Raw genomic sequence first — 13,233 nt, forward strand, 5'->3', positions numbered from 1 at the left:
ACGAACCTACGCGCACTACTTTCTTACTTTTTATGCACTAAAAGCCGACAGCTATGGATCAAGCTGGCTCGCCATCACTTTATCCCTTGCATGGCTTGCAAGCTGTCAAGGAAAAGTTTTGGAAGCGCACTTGGATCTCTTTGTACTAGTTCTCTCCTCTCCACCTTGTGCTCACTTTGGAAACAAAAGAAGGAGCCAGGAAACTGCTTCATTGGTGAATCGACTTCAGATGAATGGCAAACCTTCCGCCAATCTTTAGTCAAAAGTCTGTTTTTTTCCACCCTTCTTCTCTGCCACACTTTCAGCACAGAGGCGAAAGGGCGAAGGGGGTTACATTACACCAGACTGGGTTAAGTGTGGTATCCGATATCAGCAGTGTGCCCCTTCCAAAACCACCTCTCGTCGGCGACGGCCTCTGATCTCTGGCCTTTGTCGCTAGGTGAGAGAAAGTTTGCCGATATTGAACCCCAATCCTCATCCCCCAGCATCGTCCAATGTCAGTCATGATATCCTTGTCATTGTTCTCGACCATCCACACAGCGTCCGCCATTCTGCCCTAGTCCTTTCTTAAACCATGAGGCCTTTTTTGGAGAACGAAAGAAAACCCAGCATTGTCTGTTATTTTTCTCCCACAGAGTTTATTGGCGTTTTTTTGGAGTGAAATCCGTTAGACTGGACGATGGAGCGGGGAGGGATGAGGCCCATTCACTAGCACCAGATCTCGGCTGGCTCGATCATGAAAGTAAAGATCTTGCCGTCTTTCCATTTCTCTTGATTTTCAAAAGTGAATAGAAATATCAAAGATCCCAGCTTTACAAAGAATCAGCATTTCCCAACTATAATATTATATGTGACTAAAACTTGATAAACAACTGGCAACTCAGCAAACTAACTATCTTGGCAAAACAATCGTAAACTTTATCTGCAGAGCCGTCACTGTGCAATAAGCTGCACAGAACTGACCCGACAGAATCTGTTACTGTTGGGCTGACGACCAGCCACATCATCGAATATCCTTACGAAGCGTTTGTCATAACCTTTTTTCCCCCTCAACTGTCTTTTAATTACGCGAAAAAAAACACCAGATCTGCTTCTGGCGGTCGTTACGCTGCTGTCTTTTAGGATAAACACGACAGGCACCTGGGAAATGTGTGTGACCTACCCTTACTACCAGCCGGAGCGTGACATACCCTCGCTCCGGGGAAAGGTGGTACTCATCACCGGGGGCACCATAGGCCTGGGGAAGGAGGCGGCCGCCCAGCTGTCTCAGAACGGCCGACCAGCACAGGTGTGGATCGCGGGGCGCAACGCCGAGAGGGCGGGTGCTACGATAGCTGAGATCAGGAGGCGGCTGAGGAAAAAGCCCGGGCCTATGCCCACCGCGCAACCCGCCCCTCCATCTTCGTCAGGGTCGCTCTCTCGCTCCAGCTCCGGTTCGACCGCGTCGGTGGAGACCACGAGAAGTCAAGCCCGAGCGACGGGCACCAACGTGGAGCAGAGCGGTCTTCAGTTGGGGACTAGCAGCCTCCTCGAGATGAGCTCGCTGCGCCCCAACAGGAGTCACATCGATCTCGGCAGCCGCAGCTTACGGACCGACAAGATAGGGCGGAGCCTTCCCGGCAGCGTGTCGGGGAGCACTACGGGCAGCAACCTCGGCGAGGACGACGGCAGAGGTGGCAGCAGCAGCAGCAGCAGCAGCAAGCAGGCCGACGAGACCGAGGTCTACTTCTTGTACATGGACCTGGCTAACCTCGACTCGGTCAAGGACGCCGCATCGCGGTTCCTGGCCTGCGTCGACCGCCTCGACATCTTGATCCTGAACGCGGCCGAGGTCTCGGTGCCTTCTGGCGTCACCGCCCAGGGCTACGAGCGGCACTTTGGAACCAACCACCTCGGCCACGCGCTGCTGATAAAGCTGCTCATGAGGCTTCTGGTGCGGACGGCGACGTGCGACTCGATCGGGTCCGACGTGAGGGTCATCTGCGTCAGCTCGTTTGCGCACCGCTTCACCCCACCCGAGGGCATCGATTTTGACAGCCTCAAGCCGGATCCCAGTTTATTTGCCGACTCGGGGACTGGCGCCGGATCGACACCCAACACGAGGCAGAGCGACACAAATCACACCAATCAGGATGGACGGGATGGCGGCAACGGCAAAGCAGCAACATCGGGCAGCCAGCGCCCTCAACGTCCCGTGTCGACCCTACGGAGGCGACGGTCGTCGAACTCGGGCAACAGCCCCTCGACGCGGCTGCTGTACGGACAGAGCAAGCTTGCCAACATCCTGTACGCGCGCGAGCTGGCGGAGCGCTGCCCGCTCTTCACGACGGTGTCGATCCACCCGGGCATAGCCAGGTCCAAGGGGAACCGGCGGAGGGGCGGGTCGCGGGTGGTGGGCAGCGGGGCGGTGCTGGAGCGGTTCGAGCAGTGGTTCGTGCCCGTGTTCGGGGCCTCGCTCGACGAGGGCGCCAAGAACCACCTCTGGGCCGCCACGGGCCGCGGCATACGCAATGGCCAGTACTACGAGCCCGTCGGGGTGCCGGCAAGGCCGAGCGGGGTCGGAGAAGATAGGGTGCTGAGCTGGAAGCTGTGGGAGTGGACGCAGAGGGAGTTGGCTGGGTATAGCCTGTGAGGAGTTGTGGGGGAGATTTTGTTGGTGGTTTGTGCACCCATGGTTTAACATTTACCCCTCCATGGTTTGATGTCTCTCTTTCCTCTTCTTGTACTCTTTACACCTAAAAGTTGGACTGGATGCTCCGGGGCGGGCTTGATTCTCATGATTAGCGTGGTTCATTAAAGGACTTTACTGCAATTGGCAAGCAATTTATTGTTTTACTGGAGCTTATTGGAGTCCAACAAACAGGTGGTGGAAGAATTGCATTTAGCAGACGGGCTTCGAGATACGGTGGGTTTGATTTCAACGCGGATTATGAGTTACTTGTACATGTCCCTTGGATAGCTTTCGGAAAGGCAATAAGCTCACCAACCCCTTGCATTTTTTTGGCAGAAAATAAAAACATCAGCACACGCCACAAAATGTAACTACGGCCTCTTGCTTTCTCGTGCTCCATATTCAGATTTGATCAAGTCGAGGGGTGTGTGTTGCCCCTGTTTTTTTTTACCCTTTTTTTTTTTTTTTTTTTTTTTGCTCATTGAGCTCGCACCGGTAGGAAAACAAACATATCGACTGCCCATCTCAACTTTCCCTAGCTTCTTTAAATGATAAACTTTGTCTGTATTGGTACGCACTGAGAAGTTTTTCCAGGTCTCTGTACAACCCTTTGCAAACTATCTAACAATCGCACGACATTTGAATGGTCGCCCTGGTAGACGCGTTTGTTAGCCAATATGCTGGTAGCAAAGATCGCATCAAACAAGACAACAAGAAACATGACATTAAAACCAACACACCCTTGTCATGCTACAGCAGGAGCAACAGGTATTAGCGGCTTTCACATGGATTTACATTACCCTACCTTGAAGCCGTCTCCGTACAGGAGCCATGCATTTTAGGCACATAGAAGCTCATTTAGGCAGGGCTAGTGTGGAAAGTCTCAAACTTGGGCACGAGATGCCGTTGCAACGACACAGTGTCGCCAGTGCCCTTGAGAATTTCTATCTGCATTAGGCCACCCATGGAGCTCCACAGTCCCCAGTGTTCGGACAACTTTCGGTTGCCGCAACTCTGATCCAGGTTGACCAGCTTGAGAAACTCTTGCAGCCCCGGGCTGGGCGCACTCTGCTCATCCAGCTTGACACCGATGTAATCATCGGTGCGGAGAAGCCAGAGTCCCTTGCGGCGGTCGCAAAGATCAACAAACAAGCCGAGCCCCGTTGCTGTCATTGGGGCCTCGTATCTGTCTCTTGTAGACGCCATGTGCACGATGGCAAGGTGGCCGATTTCAAGCACAATACGGGGAAGGTCGGACTTGTCCGTCTGTTCGGGATTGTGATCCATTTGTTGCGCTTGCTTCTTTCGAGTGGTTGGAGACGATGACAAGTGAGGGTTGGTCGCCTCAGACATCTCTTCATGCTTAATATAAACAACATCCTTAGACTTTGAGCTGCCGACCTTTGCTGGCTGCTCTGAAGGCACCGGGGATCTTGTGTTCATCTGAGCCCAGGTAGCCCGGTAGATGTGGGGTGAAGCGACCTTGCTTGAGGCATACCTCTCAGGTTCGTCGGGCGGGTTAGGCACGTTTGCCAAGCTTAGGAAGAAGGCCTTGTCGAACGATATCACCAAACTGGCAGCATATAGCCGATACAACATCGGAGTCTCGAACCCCCTGAGAAAACTGGGAGGGAATGTCTTGCGAGCAAAACGACGGAAACGCTCGACTTCGTACTCGAGATCGGCAAAGTTGAAGCTGGCATCCAGAGGTGTGTCTGTGAGGCTTCTGATCTCTGTCGTGAGAGAGTCCATAAAGAAAAGGACCTCGTCGCAACGTCGCGCGGCTCGAGCGAGAAACTTGTCGCGTTTTGTCTCCTCCGCCTCGGCCCGGACCTGCTCCTCAACTGTCTTGTGGTCTTGAATATGCTGCAAGAACTTCAAAGCGATCAACTTCTTTTCGCCATCACCCTCACGCAGGATCCTCTTGAATGCTCTGGCGGCGCGTCTAGTGTACACGTCGTTACATGGAAGCTCCACGGGGCCCGTCTGCTTGTTGACGCCTTCGGTCATGGTGTTAAAAAGGCCAACGATGTTTACTCGTTCGCGTTCGCCGAATGGCATAAACACCGTCGAAGGGGCCTCTTCTTCTGGACTGATCATAGGGCTTGCTAAATCCTCGTTACGGCCCGCAGCGTCGTACTGGGCAGAAGACGACGACATGGTGATAATCCTGTCGGTTCTTGGTAATCGCTAGCGCAAAAAAACAGATAAGGCAGGTGGATCAGTATTGCAGGACTCCAGGGAAGCTTGGGCTGAATATCTAAGCATAGAAAGTGTACATTTCCGGGCGTCACTTCGGAACCACTTAAAGTTGGCGGCTGACCATCGACTGACGTGGAAGTGAAATTGAGGGCGACCACAAAGCTGTTTACCAGCCCTGTACTCAAGATGCTTCAGACAAAATAGATTGGCAGGGAGCACTCAGTAGAAGGCGAAAGTAATCATCGAGCTTGACGCCGCATACATGTGATAACCTCGATGAACCGCCTCAGAGATCGGGTGTTTGGTCACCAAGGTAGGGTTTGCTGGGAGGATGGAAGGATGCGAAATTTTGATGCTCGACGTGGAATTTGAAAGATCAATTTCTGTCGGTTGCCCGTTTGGTTTGCAACAACCGCCTTCTTGGTACCAATTTGGCAGGCAGTTTTACCAGGCAAACAAACAGTCACCCAGATCCATTTCTGAGTGTCAAAACCCGCCTCTACATGCCACACTCCAATTTCCTTACATTGTTTTTCCAACCTTTGTTTAGGTATTTTTCGCCATTATTTGAACTCCTTCGAAAACATGGCACCAAGTTGACTAGTGAGGCAGCAGCCCCAGGCCCAAGACCCTCCGCAAGACTGCTAACTGGCCTATTGGAAGCCAGGCAGACCGACCACAATACATGCTCAGCTTTCAACCAAAGCCATAAGTAAAGCCAGCGACGCAGCTAAATACCTTCTTCATCCTCAGCTGGCTGTTCCATCCCCAAAAGATGTGATAGTCACTTCGCCAAAGAAAGAGTCAAATGGCTTCGTCGACGTCCTCACAACGCACGGGGGATAAAAAAAAACTCCGAAGCCCAGGTCCCTGTCGCGCAGACGATGATCCCACCAGACGCCAGTTTTTCCTATCGCTCAATCGGATGAACCTGACCAAAATATCAAGCTCGCGCGCTCGCATGCACACCCATCAATCCAACCGACAGCGGAAGCAAGCCAGACCCCGAGTGCAGCTCGTATATCATGACCCAAGACCTAATGACAACGGAAAACCACTTCGGCAGATGTTCCCATCACAGAAATAGCCACAAGGTTTTGATGGGGTCCTGGAGTTGAAAGTAAAGCTGTCGTCGAACACAGTATAGCTACCCTGTACAGGGCGCAGTTGGCAGCGCATAATACTATGCGAGGATGAAAGCTGGAATACCAGCTTTACGCATCATGCGGGAAAAAGATGTTTCGCGCCCCAAAGAGCTTCCAATAGCTATATCAGATGACTGTGGCGCAGCAATATGCGGTAGAATAAATGCGTACCGTACTTGTTCAAATGCCATGAGTCCAAATAAACTTCAGACGGTTTGGGGACAGAAACAGCAACTATGACATAGTGCAAGCCCCAAAGGGCATGACATCCTGGGAACCCTCTGGCGAAATGACGTTAACTATGGGGCCCCGTCAGGTGTGGCTGAGCATGTAGCTGGCACGTGCATCACTAACGAGGATGTGCTGTTAACGTAGGTACATGAAGTACGGAGTAAACTATTAAGCGAACAAATGGTGGAAAAAAGGAACGAAAAGAAATGAAGAAAAAAGAAGAAAATAATCTCACAACGGAAATAGCTGACTCAATCTGACTGGCTCCCCAAAGAAGGGCTTCGGGCATCAAAGATCGTACCAAGGTATTCTCAATCCCGGTGTGACGGAGGCCCGGCTAGCATTCCCGAGTCCCTTACTACCACGCTACCGGAGACAGGTACACCCGCGATCTCGCGTAGGTAGGTGACACTATTACAACACTACGGACTTGACGATTAACGACTCCTTATTACCTTTGGACCTTGCCCGGTTTCCTTTAATTGCAGGCCGCATGGAATGTTTGAAGCCAATAGGTGCTGGTTTGGGGTTGTACAGTTAATTACTCCGTAAGCAAGCATGACAAGGCGGTGAAGGACCAATGACTTTGAGCCGCGAATCTCGATCGACGCCCGTACCCCTCTCCACTTTGCCCACTTGGCCATACCTGAAGCAGGTTCCGTAATAGGAGTCCCGCAAGACTGATGATCTTGTCGTGGGAAGAAAGGCTTGGGAGGTTATGGAAAGTCATTTAGCGCAATCTCCAAAATTTCATCGTATAACCATGTAAATCTAAATGATTGGATATGTTGAGCCCAATATAACCAGAGAGCTAGAGTGTCACACAGTCGGGTGTAGAAATTCCAACACTTTGTTATTTGCGCTAAATTGCCAAAGAGATTATAGCAAAAAGAAGAAGAATTGTAACGTCCACCCGTTTGTTGAGAAAAAAAAACTGCGATCAACGCTTGGACGGTTAAATCGGACCGTGACCAGCCAACCAGGAACCCGTGCTGGTGGCCGTCCACAAAAGTGATCAAGTGATCAACCCGCTCGACCAGTAACCCGGGGGGTTGATAATACTGTCGATCCTGTGCTCTGTTACATCTGAAGAAGAGAATGCGGAAGCCACGGCGACGATCCTTGTCATACCATGTGCCCCAAACTATGTTCTACTACTTATAGTTGGGTTTTCACTGTCAAGCCGTACTGTACAATTAGGGTACTACAGTAGTATTTTAGGTAGTTTAGCCTTGGCTTCTGTTAGACGAATACAACACGTGTGTGTTTGTGCGCGCGTGTGCGTGCCGGCGCTTGGGGATTGTATGTATCCTGTAGGTACACAGCTGTAGGTAACACATGTAAAGAACACTGTCGAACAACTCGAACACATTCTGACTTGGCCTGCAAGGCCTGACAGTTTTAGAGGTCCCAGGAAAATTGAAAAAGACAGCTTGTCATTAAACCCGGCTAATACCCAGCTGCAAGTGCGGCGATCGGTACCATCTTTGTTTTTCTCAATTCTGCAAAGTTTGAGAACCCTTTATTTGCTCCGTAACAACCCGCATACTTTTTTTTTTTTTTTTTTTTCGTTCATCCACCAGGGAGGCGATAAAAGACGGAGAAAAAAAAAAACACCCCTCAACATGCTTGTCATCCTGAAAGCTGCAGGGTATCCAGCTAGCCAGCCTCATTTGTTTTACGGAGCATTAATTATTACATTTGCATGTCCAGAGAGTGACACGCATGTAAGCCAAAAATGGGAAGTGACATGGGGGATGTTGTTCGACAACCCCACAGCGAAAGTGCGTCTGACAGAAGGGCGGATTATGCCGCCACGCTGACGTATTGTATCGCCCCAAAGGAGAGGCAAAAGACAGAGAAACTTTTTAGTCCAAATCAGGGGAAGGAAGAAAAAAAAGCCTCTTTTACTTTTCGTTTGAACAACCCCTGAGAGTTGCAGAAAGAAGACTAAAACCGTAGCGTACATCTTTCAAATCCCGGGGGCCGCTAGACTAAAAATTAATGGCTGGTCTTGCTGGGGTAATTACCTTGAGAGAAAAAAAATCAAAGGATTGCCAGATCTGTCAGGCTGTGTTTCTGGATGTTTGGGATCTTTGTTGCAAAGGCGGCAATTGAGTTTGTCGATCGGCGACGTAACGATAAGTAAAGAACGGACCAGTCAGCGAAGGAGAATTGAATTTAGGTGGGGTCACTGTTGGTGCATTTGCCCTTTCAATGACGCAGGCCCAGGAACGAAATGTTCGGCCGTCAGCCGAACGGACAAGGGGATTTTCTTTTGCGGCTTTGATTGCTTCGCTGGATTGTTGCATCAAGAAATGTATTTGAAACTTTCTTAGCAGTCGTCTTGATCACAAACGGCAGAAGAAGCGATTAGGCAGAATTGTTAGCCAAAAAAAAAAAAAAAAAAAAAAAAAAAAAAAAAAAAAAAAAAAAAAAAAAAAAAAAAAAAAAACCCTCCAGGGGTCTCGTTACAAATCCATCTGCCCTTCTCCGAGGAATAATAAAAATGAAGGCTAACTAATCGCAGGCATCGTAAAGCTTGTGTGTGGCTTGACTTGAAGAATAATGATATTAACAATAAAAATTCTCCAAATTAATTTTTTTTTATCTGTTTGTTTGCGGCTCTAGAAGCCGATCGGCGGTTGGTTTATAGTCTAGCGCCATCGTCTACCATTTTATGCAATGCACCTATATAAAATTTTGCGAGGGAAACGACGGTAAATGAACCCCAAAATCCAGGGTCTACTTGCCAACCCAACAAGGTGGCCGTTTGGAACTATCGCGCGATGCACGGCGCTCCGCTCCGGCGTTAATCCCGAACAGGACCTTTCAAACACCAACCACACTTGCACGTCAAAGTCACATCCGTCATTCTCATCCCATCGAGAAAAACAGTTCAAACACGTCTAAACAAGTTTGGCAAAAGAACACAAGTTGATCAGCCACCAGAGTTATTCGAGACTTTTGCTCCAACCCTTTGGGCCTATTCGGATGTCGGCCCAGTCAGCACTTTCTCACCTCTTCGGGGTTTGTGTGATGGCGTCACAGGGTGGCGATCCCTATCTGGCAACTGGCACCCACGACCCTGAATACCGGGCACAGTTAGAAGTTGGGGGGGGGGGGGGGGGGGGGGGGGGGGGAAGGTACAAACAAAGTACCCGTTGACCGTAAACCCCACTTTAGTCAAGTCAGCAGGTGAAGGGCCGCCAAACCCAGTTTAGCCAGCCAAGCCTAGCTTTCAAGGGACGAAATGCCCCGCGAGCGGCGGGCGGGATGTGACAGGCTCCATCCCCGACGGTGAGGTCCCCTGATTTTTTTTCTTTCTCGAGGTACTGTAACCTATGCAATCTCCAAAAAAAGACATCGTGGACAAAAAAAAAATCCAAGGCCGAGTTGGTTTTGCACGAGTCGTACCCTTCGGTATCGGTCAAATTTCCGTTACGACTGGATATTCTTTTCGTATCAAAATCCGTTCCAGTAATACTGCCCTAGTCTGGGCTTCGGTGATTTTCTATAATCTTCCGTGTTATGCTCCTTGCGAGTTTTCTATGCATTGGTGCATCTCAATTCTAAAGTCAAAGAAATTGCATGCTAAAGGCCTTGCCATGATGACCATGATGACCATGATGATACCAGGTCCGGTGGAGAAAAAATTATATTTGTTCCAAAGCTTGTGATCCAACATGGGCCACCAATACCTATTTCTGAGCAACTTTGACAGTGTGGACGCCGTCAGAAGTCGTCAGTTATTATATCATCGAGCCCGTTGATCGTCAAGAAACCACCGGATCCCAATTCGACAGTGGTGCAGAGGCAGAAGCAGAAGCAGAAGAGTGGGGGTTGTCGTCGGTAAAAGCTCCGTCCGATCTTTGTTAGCTCAACCTTCTTCCTGGTGCTGGCACCGGAAAACTACTGTACATGGTCGATACTTTTTTGATTCGCGGTGGCCTTGCCTTCACCTCACTCAATTTTGTCTTTGCCTGCCACGCATACCTATTACCCACCTTGCAGTACACAGTACCGTAACCAGGACTAGGATAGACGCGCGAGGGGCTCCCCAACGAGGTAGCGAGGACCGTTGATCGCGGCACGCAAAACAGGGCAAAGTGACCAATCCTTCTCCCTGTCTTGGCCCCGGTTTACAGGGTCCCCACCACTACGCCTAGTTGCCATTTTGGTGGTCCTGATTGAGAGGGAGGGAGGGCGTGCATGCAAGGCTCTTTTTTGGCTGTGGAGTTTCGCTGGTCGCAATAATACTTTGCGTTGACGACCGCCCACCGCTCGTTGTATCTTGCGCTCCTTCCTTCTTCATTTTAACATCATTAACAAGATTTTGATGTTCTTTGTTTCTTGTTACCGTGGTATTTGGTTCACTGTCAACCAGAACTGGCTTGCACTCCACAAATAGCCTTGATTACCAGCCAAGACCACCCAATTTCCGACCGACCTTTTGATCTTTGGCCCTTTTTTTCAGCCCTCCCATCCCCACCAACCATCGTTCACGCGCTCTTCCTATTTTTTTTTTTTAACCTACTCTCACCTTGGTCGCACCCTGCAGAACCGTCCCATACTACTACGACGCCACACGAAGCTACGACTCGCAAACAATTCCATACCTTCAGATACCCAAAGTGCCTTACTCAGTCTCTCCTGCGCGACGACAATAATAAGCTTTTTTCAATTTCGTCACGATCCCGGCTTCGACAATTCATGCAAAACTTGTCGCTGTTGCTTTGAGTCCCAAAAAGTAGAGACGATCAAACATCGGCTCTGATCCCTGCTCCCAAAGGCAAGCAAGCACAGCTTGCATATAATACGACAGCATTTCAAATACCCCGTTCCGTTTCGAGCGCTATTCTCGATCAAATCCTACACAATTATTCCACAAAAGAGAAAACGCACTTTACCATCGCCAACCGCGATGGAAGTACCAGAACAACCGACACGGGCCAATCCCGCGCCCCCCAAGATGGACAGGTCCGACTCTTCGTCTGGCGATGACAACGCCTCTCCGCCAGTGCCCGCCCCCAGTTTCAACCGACCCCGACTACCGAGCAGGAAGAGCAGTGGCACTATAATCGTCCCTCGCGACTCAATAGAGGCGAGGGAGCCTCACCACGTTCAGTACGAGATGGACGACGGTGCCATGAGCCCCAGGAGGACGACAGAGGACATTGAGGCGCTTGGAAAACAGGCCAGGGACGAACTCAGAATGTATGCCAGCATTTATAAGGGACCGATTTTCTTTTCCTGCTTTTCGCCTCGATGGACTTCCGCTAACTTATTTTCTTCTTTTCTCCAGGCACGCCAAGGCACTTCAAGATTCCCTGCTCATGATCTTCAACCGAATAGAGGCTGTCAAGGAGGAACACGACAAACTCGACAGCAACAACAAGTTCTTACAAAAGTACATCGGCGACTTGATGAGTACGAGCAAGATCACCTCTACCGGCGGCCGCGGCAAGAAATGAACGCGCCCTCCCTTGCAGGCCGAGCCGGGAGTTGCATGCTATCTGGACGGAGTCCTCAAGTTACAACATTCCGGGCCAAGGTCTATTTTGGCGGACGGGAGACGGCACCAAAATGCGCAGTTCGTGTGATTCCGAAGACCGACAGCGCACGGCTGGGAAAAAATTCTTCCCAGGATGGATGGATGGATGAATCGACACCGCGACTATTTTTTTCTTCCTTCGGAATTGCGTCATGTCAGCACCGTGGCACAGTCTGACGGGGCCCGTACGACAACCTTCGACAGTTTCAATATTGACATAAGCCAGTGTCAGCATTGAGCGCCTTGCGTCAGCTTTGAGATCGGGTTGTCATGCGCTTGATTCAGTCGCACAGTCGCGGCTAGGACACCAACCATTAACGCGGCCACAGTATACTTTTTTTTTCCTCAAATGGATGAGGCAAGGACTCCAGTCTTGATGGTTGCCAATCCATGTTGACGTGAAGTGGATGCCACTGAGGCCATGGGGTATTAGCCTCGGCATTCTTTCCACTAGCGACAACAAGTCAACCAACAGGATACTACACCAGTCACCGTTTATTGACGCTGACAGGACTATTAAAGAAAAAGAAGAAAAAACAGGGGTTGAGTGATCAGATTTTGAAATTCTTGGGATATATTCACTACCCTCTTCGGGGTGCAAGCACACCGTCCAGGTTGCTTAGCGACGTTGGTCTACCTTTTTATTTGCTCTACTTCTAACTTGTTATATGAGACAGCGCGCTCCAATGCGTCGATTTTGTTCTATTTCCTTCACACAGGCAACATCTTGTACGGGCGTTTTTGGGATCTTGGGCTATTAGCATGGCAAGGGTCATTGTTTTGGGCGTTAATTCGGCATGGCAACTATTCGTCATGGTTTATGTTATATTATCCTTGAGGACATTTGCTAATGTGTCAAGTCATGAGGACAATACCAAATCACATCACATGTATATGCTACTAGGAACTGAATGTGTCTTGCAATGAACAACAATACTTTCAACCAAGGAAACTCGTTCTTGGGACTTGTGACAGTGTCCAGTCTGATTTTGTCCTGGGTACGAATCGGAACTTGCTTGCGGTGGGTGGAGTCTTCCAAAGTTGCATCGATTCGCATCTAGGACAGGGACAACAAAAGACCAACAGGAAACTTACCTCGACCGGCCCAAGGATTGCTCGTCTCGGTTTTCTCTAGGGGTCTTGTCAGCTTCATTTGACTCGGGCGGCGTTAGGAACCAAATCACATGATAACCCCATGAGCGCCCCATGCTGTTTATGCCTGTATGACAACAACCAAGGTCCAAGCTATAATTAGTGCAGAAGGGTGCACAGGAGGGAGGCATTGACGAGATCATACTCTGGTGGTCTACAGTGGCTACCCCATATAAACTCTACCAGGGACTATCTATGGTATCTGGGTTTTTCAAATGGCAAAAAGGGTTAAACTCCGTGGGTGATTACTTTCCAAATCATTTTTTTTTTCTTTTTCT

At 49.8% G+C, this 13,233-nt stretch overlaps 3 protein-coding genes across 3 annotated transcripts; 2 read left to right on the plus strand and 1 right to left on the minus strand.

Moving 5' to 3' along the window:
* Window positions 1–1,147: 1,147 nt before the first annotated feature.
* On the plus strand, window positions 1,148–2,632 carry PgNI_05288 (uncharacterized protein; the record flags this gene model as incomplete). The annotated part of the gene is made up of 1 exon (XM_031125322.1): window positions 1,148–2,632. One exon carries the CDS (start codon window positions 1,148–1,150, stop codon window positions 2,630–2,632), a length of 1,485 nt encoding a protein of 494 aa, XP_030983200.1.
* An 897-nt stretch (window positions 2,633–3,529) lies between these two features.
* PgNI_05289 (uncharacterized protein) lies at window positions 3,530–4,831 on the minus strand (the record flags this gene model as incomplete). The annotated part of the gene is made up of 1 exon (XM_031125323.1): window positions 3,530–4,831. One exon carries the CDS (start codon window positions 4,829–4,831, stop codon window positions 3,530–3,532), a length of 1,302 nt encoding a protein of 433 aa, XP_030983201.1.
* Window positions 4,832–10,542: 5,711 nt separating this feature from the next.
* PgNI_05291 (uncharacterized protein) lies at window positions 10,543–12,698 on the plus strand. Its single transcript, XM_031125324.1, has 2 exons — window positions 10,543–11,466; window positions 11,555–12,698. Exons 1-2 carry the CDS (start codon window positions 11,174–11,176, stop codon window positions 11,721–11,723), a joined length of 462 nt encoding a protein of 153 aa, XP_030983011.1. The 5' UTR covers window positions 10,543–11,173; the 3' UTR covers window positions 11,724–12,698.
* Window positions 12,699–13,233: the final 535 nt, after the last annotated feature.

The sequence above is a fragment of the Pyricularia grisea genome, chromosome I (assembly GCF_004355905.1).
Source record: "Pyricularia grisea strain NI907 chromosome I, whole genome shotgun sequence".
Taxonomy (NCBI): Eukaryota; Fungi; Ascomycota; class Sordariomycetes; order Magnaporthales; family Pyriculariaceae; genus Pyricularia; species Pyricularia grisea.